At 35.1% G+C, this 17255-nt stretch overlaps 1 protein-coding gene across 15 annotated transcripts in view; it reads left to right on the forward strand.

Annotated features, from left to right (window-relative positions):
• AFDN (afadin, adherens junction formation factor) overlaps positions 1–17255 on the forward strand; it is a 115318-nt gene that overhangs the window by 40728 nt on the left and 57335 nt on the right. For 11 of the 15 annotated variants that reach the window (XM_058802835.1, XM_058802837.1, XM_058802844.1 and 8 more), the window contains exons 7-13: positions 2706–2817; positions 3241–3408; positions 4762–4806; positions 8950–9044; positions 9759–10021; positions 11475–11544; positions 13653–13768. In XM_058802835.1, the coding sequence (XP_058658818.1) occupies positions 2706–2817; positions 3241–3408; positions 4762–4806; positions 8950–9044; positions 9759–10021; positions 11475–11544; positions 13653–13768 (869 nt within the window). The remainder of the gene's footprint in view (positions 1–2705; positions 2818–3240; positions 3409–4761; positions 4807–8949; positions 9045–9758; positions 10022–11474; positions 11545–13652; positions 13769–17255) is intronic. The other 4 variants (XM_058802838.1, XM_058802846.1, XM_058802847.1 and 1 more) reach the window with 1 other exon arrangement.

The raw sequence follows: 17255 nt of genomic DNA on the forward strand, positions 1-17255 counted from the left end.
CTGCACATGTTCTTATTCTTTACATTTTGGTAAGTTCAGCTATTATCAGTGGAACATAAAAGTTCAGTTTCTTACTGGTTGGGGTTTTGAAACATTTTGTTCTCTTTGAGTGCCAGGTACAGTGTCTTCTCTGAAGATTTAAGCAGTTGGCATTTACTTAATTATTAAGATGAATTTTAAGTTACAGGACAAGACCATTATAAGGCTGTATAAGTACCTGTAATAAAGATCACTCCTGAAGTTTCAGTCGAAAGATAAACATTGTAAGACTTTTTCATAACATTTTTGACAACGTTTATTGTAAATGGCATTTTCCTATTGGTTGTCTGCTTTTATACATTGGTTTGCAGTGTATCAGGCTGTACTTTTATTCCTCGTTCTAAAGTGTTTTTCTGTGTGAGCAAGTAGACACCAGTTTGTTCCAGTGTGTGTGTTTTGTTTGTTTCAGTTTGCTTGGTTTGAGTTTCCCTGAGTATTGTGGGGTTCACTGCACTTCTCTGAAGATGTCAAATTAATTAGACAGTCTTCCAAGCTACCTGTGCATATTCACTTCAGGGCATTAGACTCCAGGCATGCAGCAAACCAGTTAACTCTTGAAAGCACAATCTTGATTAGATTTTGTTTTTAGCATGCACTTATTTTTTTACTTGAGGGTAAGGCATTTATATAGCTTCTTGTAATGTCAAGCAAAAATATGCATTTAATGGTGAGTAGTTTTATTGGGTATTTTTAAGCAGTAGTCGTTACAGACATGACACAGTAAGTATTTTAGCAAGATTCATTGGGGGATTTTGTGGGGTTTTTTTGTGGTGGTGGTGTTGTTGTTGTTTTCTTAGGTTTTCTTTTTTTTGGAGTTTGTTTTTTGGTTTGTTTTAGTAGGCGCATGCACGGAGCCTGCATTCCCAGCTTGTAAGGAAAACTGTAGATTAATCATGATAAGCAGATATACTCAAATATACTATAGATATGAGGCTTTTTACTTAAACATTAAAATTACAGAAGAGCTTATTGAAGACCTGTTGCAGCATGGAGTGTTCTCATGTGAGACTTTTTTTAAGGATGGGTCTGATAATTTGATCTTTAGTTATCACAGGAGACTTAATAACTCAAATACATGCCTTCTCTTACTTGTTTATTCCAGCAAATGTTATGAAAGTCTGAAGTTGCTGTGGTCTTCATTTAAATTTCTTAGCTTGTATTTTCTGCATGTTTCACTGCATTTGGTTTTTCTTTGGTTTCCTTCCCAGTCCAGTATTGGTCAGGTCCTAGTATTGCATGTATTTCGTGCTTTGTAACTAGCTACCTTCTGTCTCAAGGGCTTTGGAATTTTAAGATTGTTTCTTCTTGAACACAGCTTGAAACACAGTGTTACCCTAATTATCCTGTATGTGTAATTGTTTTAAAATCTGAGATGCGAAATAGAGCAGTTTAGCAGGATAAGGTTTGAGTGTAGATGTGTTTCTGTTTCCCTCTGGTTTATACATTTTAATGTTTTCCTTCTTTTATAATATCTTGTCTGTTTGAAAATCTAATTAAAGATAATTTAATTAGTCCTATGTTTAGCCATGTTTTGCATAGAAAATGGTTTAGGGATTGCATACTTTTAATCTTAAATGTAGTTGTTTCCTGCCTGGAAGAAGATGAAAGGTTGTTTGAGGTAGATCTGTGAGAACTTGGTTAACATAGAAATGGGTGTGGAAAGAAGGGAACAAATGAGAGTGCAAAGTCTTTAGAGGGCTGCAGTGTAGTAGGATGCTGTAGCCAATGGCTACATCACTTCAGAAGGTCTTACCTTGGTCATAGTTCAGAGATGGGAATAATTTGGAGTAGTTTGTTTAAAATAGAACTGTCTATGAATTTCAATAACATTATTAGGATTACAAGTGTGGGAGTACAACATATTTTATTTTTTGATTCAGCTTTGAAAGATCTGTCTTTAATAACTGTAATACTGCCTGTCATTGTTACTTGTTCTTGATCTCTGTGGGGAGCAGTAATACATGAAATTACAGGCTGTGTCTCCTCTAAGATCAGATTTCATGAATCAAAGTTTCCCCCTTCCTCTGCCTTGTAAGGATGTAGCTGTAAAAGGTAGCAACAGTCTGCAGTTCTGTCCCTAAAGTATTCTTGGTTTTGTTTCTTCCTTAGAGCTAGGCAGCATGAGGGCAGTTGTGTGAAATGCTCCAGTTGTGCCCTTAGTCCCTTGTGTAGAACAGGTAAATTTTGGGTAAGACAAGGATGCAGCAGGTGTAACATAGTCTTTGCTGTGTCTTTTGTAAAGATATATACATGTTGCATATAGCAGAATGGCATTAGCAAAATGAAATGCTGATTCCAGTGTGTGAAATAATAACGGAGAGTTCAGTTTTGTTTTTTGACTATCATCTCCACAGATTTTTTTCTCTTAGCTGATGAGAAATTGAAATAACTTTTTTACTGAAAGATGATCTTGCATGCTTTAAGTGTAACTTGCTGTTCTTTGCTTTTTAGACTCACTTGGTGTTCTAGGAAGTGCGATTTAACTGTAGCAAGAGGCGAGAGAGGAGTGTTAGAAAATCTTGGAAACAAAATACATTCCAAGTTACTGAATTCTTTGGCCTTATCTCTTGTTATAAATAACACATGCAAAAAAGTTATCAGAGAATATATCCTTGAATGTTCTAATTGTCCACTAATAGCTCTGAAAACTGACAATTCTTTTTTAGGTCATGCTGCCTCCTGGTGCTCAGCACTCCGATGATAAAGGTGCTAAAGAAACTATTCTTGATGATGATGAGTGTCCACTGCAGATATTCAGGGAGTGGCCTAGTGATAAAGGTATGTCCAAAAACCTTTAAGATATTTTTGTGCCTTGGGTTGTAATCCATGTTGTGGAGCCCCTGTAAAGGAAGAAATTCTAACATATATTTTGTGTGTTTGGGTGTGTTTTGGTTTTGGACACTTAAAATACTAGGGAGTATTAGAGTTATTTACTGTTTCATTATGCACTGTTTGTATTATTACACCATTAGGTGGTAGAAAGGTTTTCCATTTTGTCCTAAATTTTCTAAATTATTCACTATAGTGAAGTATCCTTTTAATCTGTATGTAGTTATTTTTAAGTTAAAACTATTCTAAAGAAGTGACAGGAATTTAGTAAGCTGAAAGTAATCCTATGGGACACTTGCAGATTAATAGATGTTGGTTGTGTGCTTATGCAGTGGTGCTGTGACTCAAAGGATGATTAATACTGTGTTTTAGGAATACTGGTGTTCCAGTTGAAAAGGCGGCCTCCTGATTATGTCCCAAAGAAAACCAGGAAGATCGCTGATGGAAAGGCATTGAAGGGGAAGGAAAGAGTTGACGGGTCTGGCTATGGCTCTTGCCTTCCTCCTGAGAAACTACCATACCTGGTAGAATTAAGCCCAGGTAAGAATTCTGGCTGTCTAATAAGCTAAATCACATTATTATGTATTGATTTGGATTTTTCAAAAATAAGACACTCTTTGTAAGCATAAGGAACTCTGTGTCTGTGCCACATGAGTTGTTCTTCTGATGTCAGATTCAGAATTGGAGGTTACAGTTCTAAAGGTAGAGGTGCATGTTGCTGTAATATCAAAATCTTAGCAGCAAATGTTTGGAGTGAAAAAAGGGAGAAATTATTTACTAAGCTTATCTGATTCTGTTTACGTTCACAAGTATATTGTAGCATATGTGGTATTTGACAGTGCCATACGTGGAAAATCACATTTTTTAACAGGACAAGAACATGAAGTTTTAAATCAAACTTAGATGTGAAACATTTTTCAGCATATATAGAACTTTCTAATCACTACCAAGCTGAGTTTTATTTTGGCATAATTGGAACTTGCCGGGCTTTGTGGTAACTTGCAGTTAATTTTATGATCTAGGAACAGCTGGGGTGATTGTGTATACACAACTACTAATAAAACATACATGATTTATGCTCTTAATTTCTGTCATCCTCATGTTTATAGATTTGGATATGGACTTTTATTTTTGGTGATGGAGTTATACAGCTCTTTTTCCTATTAAGTGTAACCTGAGTACACTCAGATATTCAAGCAAATGTTACAGTTTGAAGTCTGGTTGTGTACCTTTCGGGAATCAAGGTTGGAAGTTGGTGGTGAAACCTTTGCTGGATCAGAACTGCAAAAAAAAGTTTAAGTTTATGGTCAAATAGTGTGGGAATTTTTTTTGGCTTGTTTTAAATCCAGATGCAATTATCAGTACACAGAGTATATGAAACGTACTGTTATGTTCTGCAGATTGAGGTTTGGTTTCCATATTAATATTTTGAGTTCTTTTAATAGTACTGTTGATTTCTTTTCTTGTTCTCTTACTCTGTGGGATTTGGTGCTTTATCATTAAAATGTTCTCAGGCAGTGGCTCGAGATACCCATTAACAGAGAGAGTAAACCCCGTCTGCAATGCTGCAGGTGTCAGTGCTGTGTGCTGAGCCTCACACATTGCTTGTGGGACTGACCTGTTGTTCGTGTTCTTCTTCTAACAGCTTGTTATCACTTCTCTAAACAATAAGAATTGTTTCATTCAGTAGCTTTGTAGTACTGATTCTGCACAGTTTCTAAAATTGAAAGAGTTTAATGAACTTCATCCTTATAAATTGAATAGGTGTTGTCTGGCTACAGTTTCACCCTTTCCTGTCTTTTCTTTTCTTGCCCTCCTGCGCATGTTCTGCATGGTATCTGTCCTGCTGATGCTGCCTTCACCTGGGTCCTCTGCATGTGTTTCTAACCCCAGGGAGAAGGAATCACTTTGCCTACTACAACTATCACACTTACGAAGGTAACACTGTATTTGATAATCTTCTCTTATTAGCCACTAAAAACTTCTCTAACTATAAATCTTGAGTTTCTTTATGATAAATAAAGGACTATCTTATTTATCTTAAGGGTTTTTTTCCAAGGGATTGCTTCTGTAATGTAGTTATCTATTTTGTTAGTTACCATTTAATTATTTTAATTGTTTGTTAGTTGCCATTTAATTATTTTAATTATTTGATTGGTGAACAAACATCAACTAGGTCATGAATATGTTGTTTTCCAAAGAGTTCAGCCTTCCAGCTAGAGTTAAAGCTAAATTTCAGAGGGTGGTTTACAAGCAATGTTGTAGTAGAACTAAAAGTTCTTTGATCTATCTGCTTGCAGAAATCATAGTTAAAATGGTTATTAGGTAAATGGTATGGAACTTGCCTGTCCTTTTCAGTATTTGACTGTGTTGATACAGTAGATGAAGTCTGTGATGATTTTTATGGGAAATAGTGTTTTGACCTCTGGCAAAATTACTTCGCTTTCTACTCTGTGGTATTCCATAGCATCCTTTGGTATTTCTGCTGCTTGGTTTGTCTGACATTAATGGTGTATGTCAAAGATTTAGTGCTTCAGACAGTAGAGACTTGTTCATTTTTTGTAGTGCTCAAAATTGATAGCCCAATGTACAAATCATTATGGATCTTCAGTTCTCCTTAGAGTTTAGAGTAATGTGCAGAGGTGTTCTGGTTTGACCGATTAAACAAGAATACAAAGCCATTCTCTTTTCATTGTGAAATGTCTGCCAAAATATTTTTTTATTACTTTTTTCCCTTGTTTCCTCACTTTATTTTCTAGACTGCTGTAGAAGAACTACTTGTGGTTGTCAGCACTGCTTACCCTTTCCTTTATGGTTGTGGAGTGCAGTACTGGGGTTTAAAGAACTGTATTCAAACTTGTGTCCAGTGCTCCATTATGTGAATTGAATTCAGACTTCCATTTTGTTAACATTGTTATTCCAGAGAGCAGAAAGGTTTCATAGAGTGTGCTGAACTAAAACTCATGAATGGGCTCTGCAGGAGCACTTGACCATTAACTAGGAAGATTGAAATTTGGTTGCATGTCACTGGAGGAAAGAAAAAAAGATAGCTTTTTAAATTTTTATCTCAGTGTGTGAAAAAGAGGACTTCATACTCTAGAGTCAGACTGTGTCTTTGGAAAAAAAGCACTTTAGAATACTTTTATTTATTATAGAAATAACTCCAGTAGAAATGTTCTCCTGTCAAAACAGAGGCTGTTTATATTTTTGCAGAAGAACCAAGCAGACTCGCTTTCATGCCCTGTGCAATTGCACAAATTCATGAAGTTTGCTAGTGAAGTATGTCCAGCTTTTCCACTTCTCCACAGCTGCTGATGTTGCTGTTTGTACCACTGTTTCATTGACTGAAGATTAGATTCTGTATGGTAGAGGATACACTTGAGTAGCTTGTGGCTGTACATGTGGCAGCCAGCAATTGTCTCTGTATCCAAGTCACGTGAATGAAACAGTAAACTGAGATGAATCTGATAGTACTAGAAATAAACTGAGTAGACTGAAATGACATTCAGCAGCACTTTGAATAGCTGATTCTGTCTGTCCTATCTGTGAATATGGCTTTTGATGAGTTCAGGAATGTTAATAACTTCAGTTGTACAATCATAATATTTAAAGGCTGAGAAAAATAGCAAACCCCCATATTTTCAGATGTGAGCCTCAGATTCTACAAACCTGAAATTAAAATTACAAAGCATACATAAAAAATAAAAAGGCAACCCATAAGGCTTTTTTCTTGCTTCATCACAAAAAAAGAGCATCTTTGAGCTGTAGAACAAATAGCAGTGAGAAATATGGAGGACATGGAGGTATAGCAACTTGGACAGAAGAATTGCAGAAGGTTGGAGAAGTGAAAAGCCACTTGGAGAAGTGAAAAGACCAGGGAGCTTTCCTGGTTAAGCTTCTTTCTGAGAACAGAACTGCAGTTTGTGTAATACTTCTGCACATGAGTTTGTTACAATAAAAAAAAAGTTTACTATTGGCTCTTTCTGCTGGAAGTGCATATCTTGCCTGAAATTTGAGAGTAGAATTATCTCCTGAGTTCAACATGGTGTTTCAGATCTGCCCAACCATCTGCTAAGCTTATTAGTGTTTAAACCCTTGGTAGTTAGGAACTTGTAGAGGAAATATGCTTTAAAAGTGTAGACTTAAACTAATTTTATCTCAATAGGTAAAGCCCATTGTGTGACCATTTTTCTTCAACTTTGGGCTTACTTGTTTTCTGTGAGCTGATCGTCGTCATTTGTTTTGGTCTGTGCTAAGTCATTACCATTTCCCAGCATTGTTTCAAGCACTGGACCAGTGAAATCAATTGAAGTTATAATTTTCAAAGTGGTGTAGGATTCACCTTTTGGTGAAGTAACAAATTTAAAATATATATCCATGAATAGTGCCTTGTCTTGTTTTTTTTTTGGGGTTTTTTTGGGTTTTTTTGTTTGGTTTTTTTTATTGTTTAAAAAATACATGTTTGTGTTCTAAACCACTGACTTGATGTCCTTACAGTGATTATTCACTTTTGTTCACTGCAGGCTTTTTTTATAACATTACTATTTAAAGTATTTTTGACTTTGTGACTCTTAAGTGCATAAATCAGGTGATGAAATCTGTTTGTAGTGCATCATTTTCTAAGATCAGCCTTTGTGGACTCTTGTGGCCTGGGGAGTAGGGAGTAGGGCCTTCACCGTGGGTATAGCAGAATATCTATCCTGCTGCAGTGAGTTATAAGGGATACACTCCAAATACTATTTAGGTGAGGTTCCAGCTGTTGGAAAACAGGAAATACACTTTACACTATATTATAACACAACTATCCTTCCCTCATGCGTCCCTCCCCTAGAACAAAAAGGCCTTTCATCATTCTTAGGAGTTGTTGTAATTATCTTCAAGATTAAGATACCTTTTACTGTAGAAATTGGCTTTTAATACTGATGGAGTACAACAAATAACCCAAATAACTCTGAATAATTCCTTAAAATTTTCTCCTTTTTGTGGAGGAAATATTGCATTTGCATCTTGTGCTGTGGTTTTAATACAAGGTGTTCTGGGAGTTTACAACTAGACTTATAGACCTTCTGTTTATATTCTTTCACATAAAAATTTGAAGATAACTTGTAGCCTACTGCAGACAGTATCAATGTATGTGCCATGGCTTTAATAATATTCTCTATTGCTTTTTTGGAAATGACTTAAAATCTTTGTTCATTTCCACAGGTAAGACATTCTTTCTCTTGCAGCCTGTCTTTTACTTTGCTTTGGAGAAGAGATTGGAGAGTAGTTAGGAATGACAGTATTATTTCAGTTTCTGCTCATACTTAAAGTTGTACAGTTTTCTCAGAAGTGGAGAGGGTTTATATGTATGACAAAACCCATTTGTGATAGCCTGTGAAGGCACCAGCTAGATTGTGCACACTTTGTATGTCCAGCATTTTTCTGAGGGGAGTAGGAAGTTGGACTTGATTTTTTACCTAATTTTCTGTATGATGAAAAGTCAATGGAACTATAAAGACAAGGCCAGAAGTTCTAAAGTCCTGTATATTAAGACTAAATATCATAGGTAAACATTTTCTAGGACTGTCTTTTAATATTGCTCTAGTTCAGTATCTGATGAATTAGAAATAGTTTGGTATGTGGATCACTCGGCAGCAGATATTGCTGATAACGTGCACTTTAGTAAGGTCAGTAGATGCTATTAATGTGGGATCTGGAGGTGTTTTATTTTCTTTATCTTCTAAACCCATACTGGTATACCCATATAAAATCTTAGAGATTTACAAAAACTGTTGCATTGCTTAAAGTACTAAGGAAATAGAAAAGGTTTTTCATGGTATGTTCAGAATAGTAGTTCTTGATTACTTTATTCCTTGCATTTGTAGTGAACAGCTGCTCCAAGTAGGCTTTCTCTACTTTCAGGGTTCTTACATTATGAGGAACAACCAAGGTCCCTACAATCTTGAAAGAATGTCACTTGGGTTTTCTTTTTTTTTGTAAACATTTCTATTCTGACTAAGTTGCAGTAAATGTGGAGATACTGTGTGAATATTTGAACTTTATTAACTTACAAATTAATATTTGTCACTTGCTGTACAGATGGTTCTGACTCCAGAGATAAGCCAAAGCTCTATCGCCTACAATTAAGTGTCACTGAAGTTGGAACTGAAAAATTTGATGACAATTCGATTCAGGTATGGAAAAAGGCAGACTCACATTACAGTACTGATCTGGTCTCTGCTGTGTTATATGTCATTGTGGAGTCTTAATAAAATATGCTGTAAATATGCTTCAAAGTTTAAAGGGTAAAATATTGCTGAAATTTTGTATTAATGGTAATAATTATCTTTTGATTTAGTAGCACTCTTGATTTAAGAGAAGGGTTTTATTAAGTCAAATTTTTATTTTTTAAGGGGTTTTCTTTTTTGTAACTGTATCAAAAAGTGCATAGCAGTACTGCTTAATGGCTTTCAAGTCCTAGTCTCAATCCCATTGAGGTAGGATTTTTTAAGAGTATAAAACAAGCATATTTGTATGAAGTTCATGCCAGGGAGTTCCTTACAGTAGCCTGGGTCCATGTCAGTGCATTTAGTTGATTTATAATTAATTGCACTGTGAGATTGCATATAAAACAGCAAGTGGAAGAAAACAGTATATGACCAAAACAGTGAAAAGTTTTTCATTAAGGGATGTCTGCTGCACATGTTAGTTAAATATGTTTTATTATTCGTGTTGCATTGAAAAATGAAGTGAAACTCACTGATTTTAGTACCACTCATCTCTGTAAATTCATAATCAAATTTAAATAACCAGTCTGTAAATAGGTCTAGCTACATCTTAGTCTTTGGTTTTTTATTTCTGCTGCAGTATAATTAAATTTATTCTATGTTAATTAATTTTATTCCCAGTTATTTGGTCCAGGAATTCAGCCTCATCACTGTGACCTCACTAATATGGATGGTGTTGTTACTGTAACCCCAAGAAGCATTGATGCTGAAACCTATGTGGAAGGTCAGCGTATTTCAGAAACCACCATGCTGCAAAGTGGAATGAAGGTTCAGTTTGGGTCTTCTCATGTATTTAAGTTTGTGGATCCTACTCAGGACCATATTATTTCCAAAAGATCTACTGATGCAAGTCTTATGGTCAAAGGTCCAAGACACAAAACTGGGTGAGTAAAATTTATTTTCATCCTATTGAGGTTAGAATGAGAGCCTTGGGAAAAAATACATAATGAAAGCATTATAAATGGCCAGGGACTAGTGTGTGAACTCATTTAAGTGTTAAGTATATAATTTTAATACTTGAGCTCCACCTTGTGATTTTATGTAGGATTAGCAAGTGTCTTTTTCATTATGAAGTATTCAAACAAGTTTTCCTCATGCTCACTTCTGTCTGAAAAACACTATAATGCCTTATTTTCATATATCATAGTTCATCCAAGTTCCAGGAAAAGTCAAGAAGTTGTTGAATGTTTTCAGAGAGTCTGGTTTTCGTTTTTTCTCAGATAATAACTTTCAAAATTCCTCTAAAAGGATTTGGAAGTGAAGTAATCATGAAATGGGACTGTTAAGATAGGGAACTATATGTCTCAAAATAACAACCACTTTTTGTAGTGGTTTCTATGTTGCAAGGACTGACAGTCCAGAAGTCTACCCTGTTGTTTCTCATTCATATTTTTGATAGGTGCATAGTAAAAATACTGATCATGGATATTGTGACTCATAGGGGTTCAGATGTTTTGTTCAATGTCTATAGAAATACTCAGAAGAAACAATCTTAAAATCAGTTTGTATAGCAGGGGAAAAAGCAACATCCTATTTTCCATCTTCTCTGAGTCCAACTGAGGCTACTGTTGTTAATATACAGATTATTGTATAATGTTATTCAGAAAAGTAACAAATTGGCTTGGGGATGAATGAAAGATACCTAGAAAAAGAAGCTTATCTGCTGAATTAATATAGATGTATGCTTTAAGTATTTTTATTTTTTCTCCACTGTGTTTTCTTATGGAAGGACACTGTGCTTTTTTAGGCCCTGTCTGCAGGAAGACCTCCAGCCATGTGGTTGTCGTGTAATATTCTTGCTTAAATCTTGAGTTCATCCTGCATTTAGCCTGCAGATCAATAGATAAGTGCTCTTGCAGATTTACAGTTAACTGGAAAGCATTGTATTACTGCAGAGCTTTATCTGGACAATAAAATCTATGGCAAAGGCCTGTTGCAGCTTGAACAATCAATTTTTTTTTTAAATCTTTAGAATAAGGAGATAGTAATATGCATTACTATAATTTATGAGTTATTTACATTATGTTGCACATTTAATACTAAAGACCTGAGTAAAAAATTGCAGCTAGTCTATTGTAGTGAATGCAATGTGTATTTTTATTTTCTCACTTGACTGGGAAGATTAGCTATGAATCTGGTTTTGCAAATGAAATTGTCTGTGTAAATATTTTTAGGTTTTATTGATATGAAGAAGTAATAGAGTATTTTAAAAAGTTAATATTAACTGGACTCATGGTATAATCCTTGAATTGTAATTTTAATTACTCTGTTCCTTGTTTATTAAATGTTGAACAGTATAATCTCTAAAACATACTGGAAATGTTATCTTGCTTGTAGAACTGTCCAGGAAACCACATTTGATCTGGAGGGAGATATTCACAGTGGAACAGCTTTACCAGCAAGCAAGGTATTGTATTATGGCTAAGCTAGCAATAAATAACAGCATGTGTAAATTAAATCAAAATTACAACTGCAGTACTATTTAGGGAAGTGTGGCCAATTCATCAGTTTCCCCAGCTGTTTTTCCTTGTGGATGGGCTCAGACATTATATGCATTTTAGATTTGGTGTATTTTTTTCCCCAAAACCTTTTGTTTACATTTGTATTGGCATTGGGGATGCATCTCATGTCCAGGGTAGTAACATTTTTTAGAAAGAGAAGCTCTCCAAAGATGAAGTCGTTTCTCCTCAAACTGACTTCTGGAAAGCAGATTACGTGCAGGTAGAGATTCTTGATAGAACTGGTACATTGTTACCTTGTGGGTGTAGCATATGGCTGTTGTCATTTGTGATGGGGTAAATAAATGTTTTATATAAAATGTGAAAGGGTGTTCAATTTTAATTTAACTAGACTTTTAAAATTTAATGGATGTGACTTTAGACTTCAATAGAGCTCCTGTACACACATTGACTAAACAAACTGTCTCTGCAGTCATAATTATAAACATTTTATGAGGTGATAATCTTTTCATGCTTTCTTTCTGCACTTTCTGTTAATAGATTTTGTGTCAGAATTGCACTTTCCAAGAGCAAACAAAGAGTAAATGACACAATGGTTAATGCCTTACTTGCTATGATCGCATGCCTCAGATGAAATGAGAGAATGAATTATTTCAGCAGTATGAAATGGAGTAATCTTCCCAGAATTGCATTCCCTTTTATGTTTTATTTCTGCTATTACAAAACTGAAATACTTATAACTGTTTAGTGATATTAATGTAGCAGTGTAGGTATTAATAACTATGATAGTTTTTGAATGTATTTTTAGTCTTATTTGTTTTCTTACCACAGTCTTTTGATTCAGTTTCTCTATTTTCTTTGTACTGTTGGTTAGTGCTTTTATCTTATAAGTGTTCTTCACCTACTTCTGATGGGAATTTTAGTGATATTTTAAAAGGAAGAACAGAAACTTTGTAAATTAATAAAATGTCTTAAAATTTCTCAGAATAAGAGTTTCTGGCTTTATTATATAGTATTTCATATCCTATTCACAGGCATTAGAAAAATACTTCTAGTGGACTTAGGGATTAATGGGAAAATTTAGTTTCTTTTTCAGTTGTGCTGTTTGAGACTGTGTACATCATCTTGTTAAAGCACTGATGAATCACTCATTCTCTAACATTTGCTCTCTTCTAAGTTTGCTTTTCTGTTTGGAAAAGGGGTGACAGTAAGTTTAATGAAAGTTCTCTGAGATGTGGTGGTGAAAAGTGATTTAGTTCAATCTCTTGCTTTGAGATGTACTTGTTGGCAGGTTTTCCTATGTTGAAGCAAATTATTTGGTCCTAGAAATTTCTTAAGAAATGTTGAAACACTTTCTATTTTACTGATGTCTTGTTTTCTACTCTTCATGCTGAAAAAATTTGCTATTTATTTTGCTGCTTAAAGCAGCATATTTGTCCCATTCCTGATAGGGTTTGATTGAATTAGAAATCATAAATTAAAAGCTTCCTATTAAGGACCATGAGACACCAAAAGAAAACAAATCAAATGTTATATAAAAACATAACAGTTTGAATTACCCCTTCTTGTCTTGGAAATGTACTGCCTGCCAGATCAGACTTTCCTTAAGATCAGGATAAATTATGTTACAGATCAGTAGTGCAAACACTTGGAACTATTGCAGAAGCAGAGTGGGGGAGCATGACCAGTTTAAAATTTGTAAATACATTTAACTTTGTCTCTTACCTAAAGTTTTGATTCCCAACTCATTCTTACTTTGTGTTGTAGTTATGCAGCTTTTGATTAAAGATGTTTGCAAGCTGCATTATAAATTCTAGCAGTGCATTAACAAAGAGCTGCTCCTGGCTGGCTGTTGTTGTCTGTGAAACTGGAAGCAGGCTCTTCAGTGCTTCACTGTGGTGAAAACGCCCGCTGAGCTGTCACTCTCTGTGCCACATTCCCTTCTTCTGTTTCCCCATCTCTTTTTCAAGCCTCAGACCTCAGCTTCATTTTAGTGCTGCTAGGCACAAATAGTGGCTCATGCATGCTAAGCACCTGTCCTGCTGTTTTGAATTAGAGCACCAGTAGGCTGGACGGTGACAGAGCATCATCCGCATCCAGCACGGCCGAGCGAGGAATGGTGAAGCCGATGATTAGGATAGACCAGCAGGATTACCGCCGACAGGACAGCAGGTAGGAAACGTGGCATCCATTACTGCTCAGAATCGAAAAAATTGATTTGTTTTTCCAGTGGATCAAGTGCTGTGTTACAGTATTTTAAATTATCTGGTTTTCCATATGGAGAATGAGATCTCTCTTCAGAAAAGCCCCAGGATTAACAACCAAAGCAAAAAACTTCGCAATACTTAAAAAACCCCATAAAAGTAATCCTTTGCTTCAATATTCAGTTAGTTGTGGTTCTCTTTCTGTAAAGTCAGGCTGACAGTCATGTCACATCATTGTTGATTTCTGGTTAGGAATGTCATATAAAATGAAAAGTACAATTATGTAAAATTTTCATTTGTCAGTGGCAAGATGATGTGATTTTCTCTGGAGAGTGAAATAACCAGGTCGTTGCTATGTCTACTGTGCTGTTGTCAGCCGGTGTGGAGTCTGTCCTTGAAGATACTTTAAGATACTCAAAACCTGACTGGACACGGTAGTGAGCAACTTGCTCTTGTTGACCCTGTTTCGAACAGGGAAGTTGAATCAGATGATCTCTAGTGTCTTCTACACCTCAGCAAATCAGTGAGAATGTGAATATAATTTTTTTTCAAATCTTTAATCAAATACAAGATTGTATTGCTATGTAAATAAATCACTTTTAAATATAGATGAACTGCTGTGATAAATGGTAAGGTAAATGTGCTGCAGGGTTAAAATGTACAGTGATCCAAGTGGTAAAGCTTGCAGTATGAAGCTTTTTGTATCTTTAAATTGATATATTATTCACTAGACAGAAAAGAGAATTCAGAGATGTGAGTGGCAGGAAAAAAATACCAAAAAAGAGCAGAAAATTGTGCTTCCACTTGAATTTGAATATTCAAGTGTTTTATAGCAGGGGCATATTTTAAATACTTTCAGTGAAGTTAGACTAGAATATAACTCAGTTCTACTCTACACTCCCTTGTTAGAGTGCCTGACCATCTTCAGAATTTTCTTAAAAAATTCTTTTTTAGAATTTTATTAAGATTGTGAAGATTATTCTTGGAATACTAGTATTTTAATTGTAATTTTCCTCATAAAAGATTAACAGTAACTTCTTTCTGAACTTTTTATAGCCTGTCAGAAGTTCTTGAGGCTTCTATTCTTAATATTTCTTGAACTATGCTTCTGTATGTGTATGAAGTTTATTAAATTTCTATGAAGAGGATTATCTTGTGCTGTAGTTCTGTACTTCAAAAACACAGAGCCATCTGTGAGCAGTATCTTGGCTTCATTTTGATGGGGGTTTTTTGTCGCCTTAAATTCCTTTTAAAGAGAGTACTCATTGCTAGTTTTTATAAAGGCTTATTCACCATGGTTCCTGTGTGCAGAAATTATTTTTAGAGGCATCTAAATCACACTCAAATATGTGACAACTACAACTTCAGAGATCTTCATCACCAGCCCTGACATTGATATTTTATTTCTGTATATGTCTTAAATGTATATAGTGTGTGTTGTGTAATGAGTCTTATTCATCCAGATACAGCCCTTCTATCACGTGCTCTTTCTCAGATATATTCACTGTGTTCATGAGAATAACAAATTAGTAAAGTTAGGATGTCAGATTAGGACTTGACAAATTGGACAATGAGTTGCCTGAATACATGGAATTCTCCTTTATGGATGTACTTTGTGGACCTTCAGTTAGGTTTCCTCTGGGATACTCTGGTCTCATTTTGTGAACTCTAAGGGCAGTAATTGTGAACTGCTTTATTGGTTTAAAAAACCAAAAATTCTTCACTGGCAAGTTTCAGGTTCTTGTTACTGTACAACTTCCAGCCCACACTAAATGTTCTTGTGGGTACTCTGTGTTCATCACTGCTCTGTAAAGGTGAATAATAACACAAATAAGACTTTCTTCTAGAACTCGCTGAATAGGTTGAGACTGAAGATTAGAACTTGGCTGCCATATTTTTTTTATTTCTAGAAAGAAAAAAATTGACATCTGAGAGCATAGCTCCAGTTTACTTACTGGGTATGCTTGTTCTGATTGTAACATGATTCTTGGAAATCAGACATAATGACTACTCAGTTAAGGATTGTGGTCATACATGCTCATTAGGTAACTGACTACAATATAATAAAAATGAGAAAAGAGGTTTTTTTGTCTTCAATACCTTTCAGGAGTTCTTTAAGGTGTGTTTGGTGGGAAAGGAGTGTGGTGATATCTAAGTTGTGCTAACTGAATGCAGATGCTTACCTAATTCCTTGCCTTAAAAATTAACATGCCTTAAAAATTTTTACATAGTATGCCGACAGGAACAATCACACAAGGATGTTTCATTTTTTTATGTGGTTTATCAGAGACAAAATCTAGGGGAATACCAAAATATCAGAATGTATTACTGCTTTTAATGTGATTTTAAAATGTAATGTTACCTGACACTATACTGAGAAAGGAGACAACGCCTAATCAATATTTATGGGCCTTCTAAACCTAACTAGACTTTCAGACTGGTTTAACTCAATTTCATCACCACAGAGAGGCTTTATCTATAAGAGTGATAGCATAATAACAATATACACTTAAAGTGTATCCATTAAAATGTGTTATATCAGAAGCACAGAGAATGACTTCAACTTAGATTTCTAATGTGCAAGGCTTAATTAGAGAGTATTTTTTTGTGTGTTTTTAAGGAAAGGAGGAAGATGGTACAGGGGTTGGAACTAGATAATCTGCAAGGGCCACTTCCAACCCAGACCATCCTATGGCTCCAGGATTTGTTGAAGGGAATTCCTATTAGGTAGTTAAATAATTGATTACTGCATCAGTTCCTGGGCAACTAATTTACAGATAGAATTAAATTTTAAGTTTTTAAAGAATACTTTGTATTAATTTAGCTCTTGTGGCCAATTTCCAGGAGTCTGTGAGCAATCTTGCATTAATATCAGGCCTCATCATTCATGACACAGTGTCTCTTATTGGCTGGGAATCCAATTCCTCTGTTTGTGTGCTGAAACTAATCAATATCATTTTGTTCTAAGGAAAATAGAATAAATCATCAGCTGAAATCTGTCACTGGTTTACTGGCCAGTTTGCTGAACTATTTCTATCTCTTATTACTATTCCAATAATGAAAGATTAAAAATTTTTCTGGAGTTGTCACTATATTTCCATTTTATAATACTGTGTATTAGTAATTTTTCTGTGGAAGTCATTAAGTTCTCAGTGGAGGAGCACTTTTGACAGTGTGGAAGTAGTAACAAATTAATTAATTTTAAATTTATAGTGTAAAAAGATAGAAAATACTACAATTTACACACCAGCTGGGTGCTTTTCATAAAGACAGCATGCTGTCATGTTTGAAATGTAACTGAAATGGCAGAAATTTGTGTACATACTGCCATGCTCTGCCTGCTATTCCTTAACTTTTAACTTACACAGAAATTGGATTTGCTGAACACTTCTAGTAATGCATTATTTAGGTGGCATAACCTGAGTTCTCTGCTGCTTTAAGGTTTTTGCAAGTTT

The sequence above is a fragment of the Ammospiza caudacuta genome, chromosome 3 (genome assembly GCF_027887145.1).
Source record: "Ammospiza caudacuta isolate bAmmCau1 chromosome 3, bAmmCau1.pri, whole genome shotgun sequence".
In the NCBI taxonomy this organism is placed as follows: Eukaryota; Metazoa; Chordata; class Aves; order Passeriformes; family Passerellidae; genus Ammospiza; species Ammospiza caudacuta.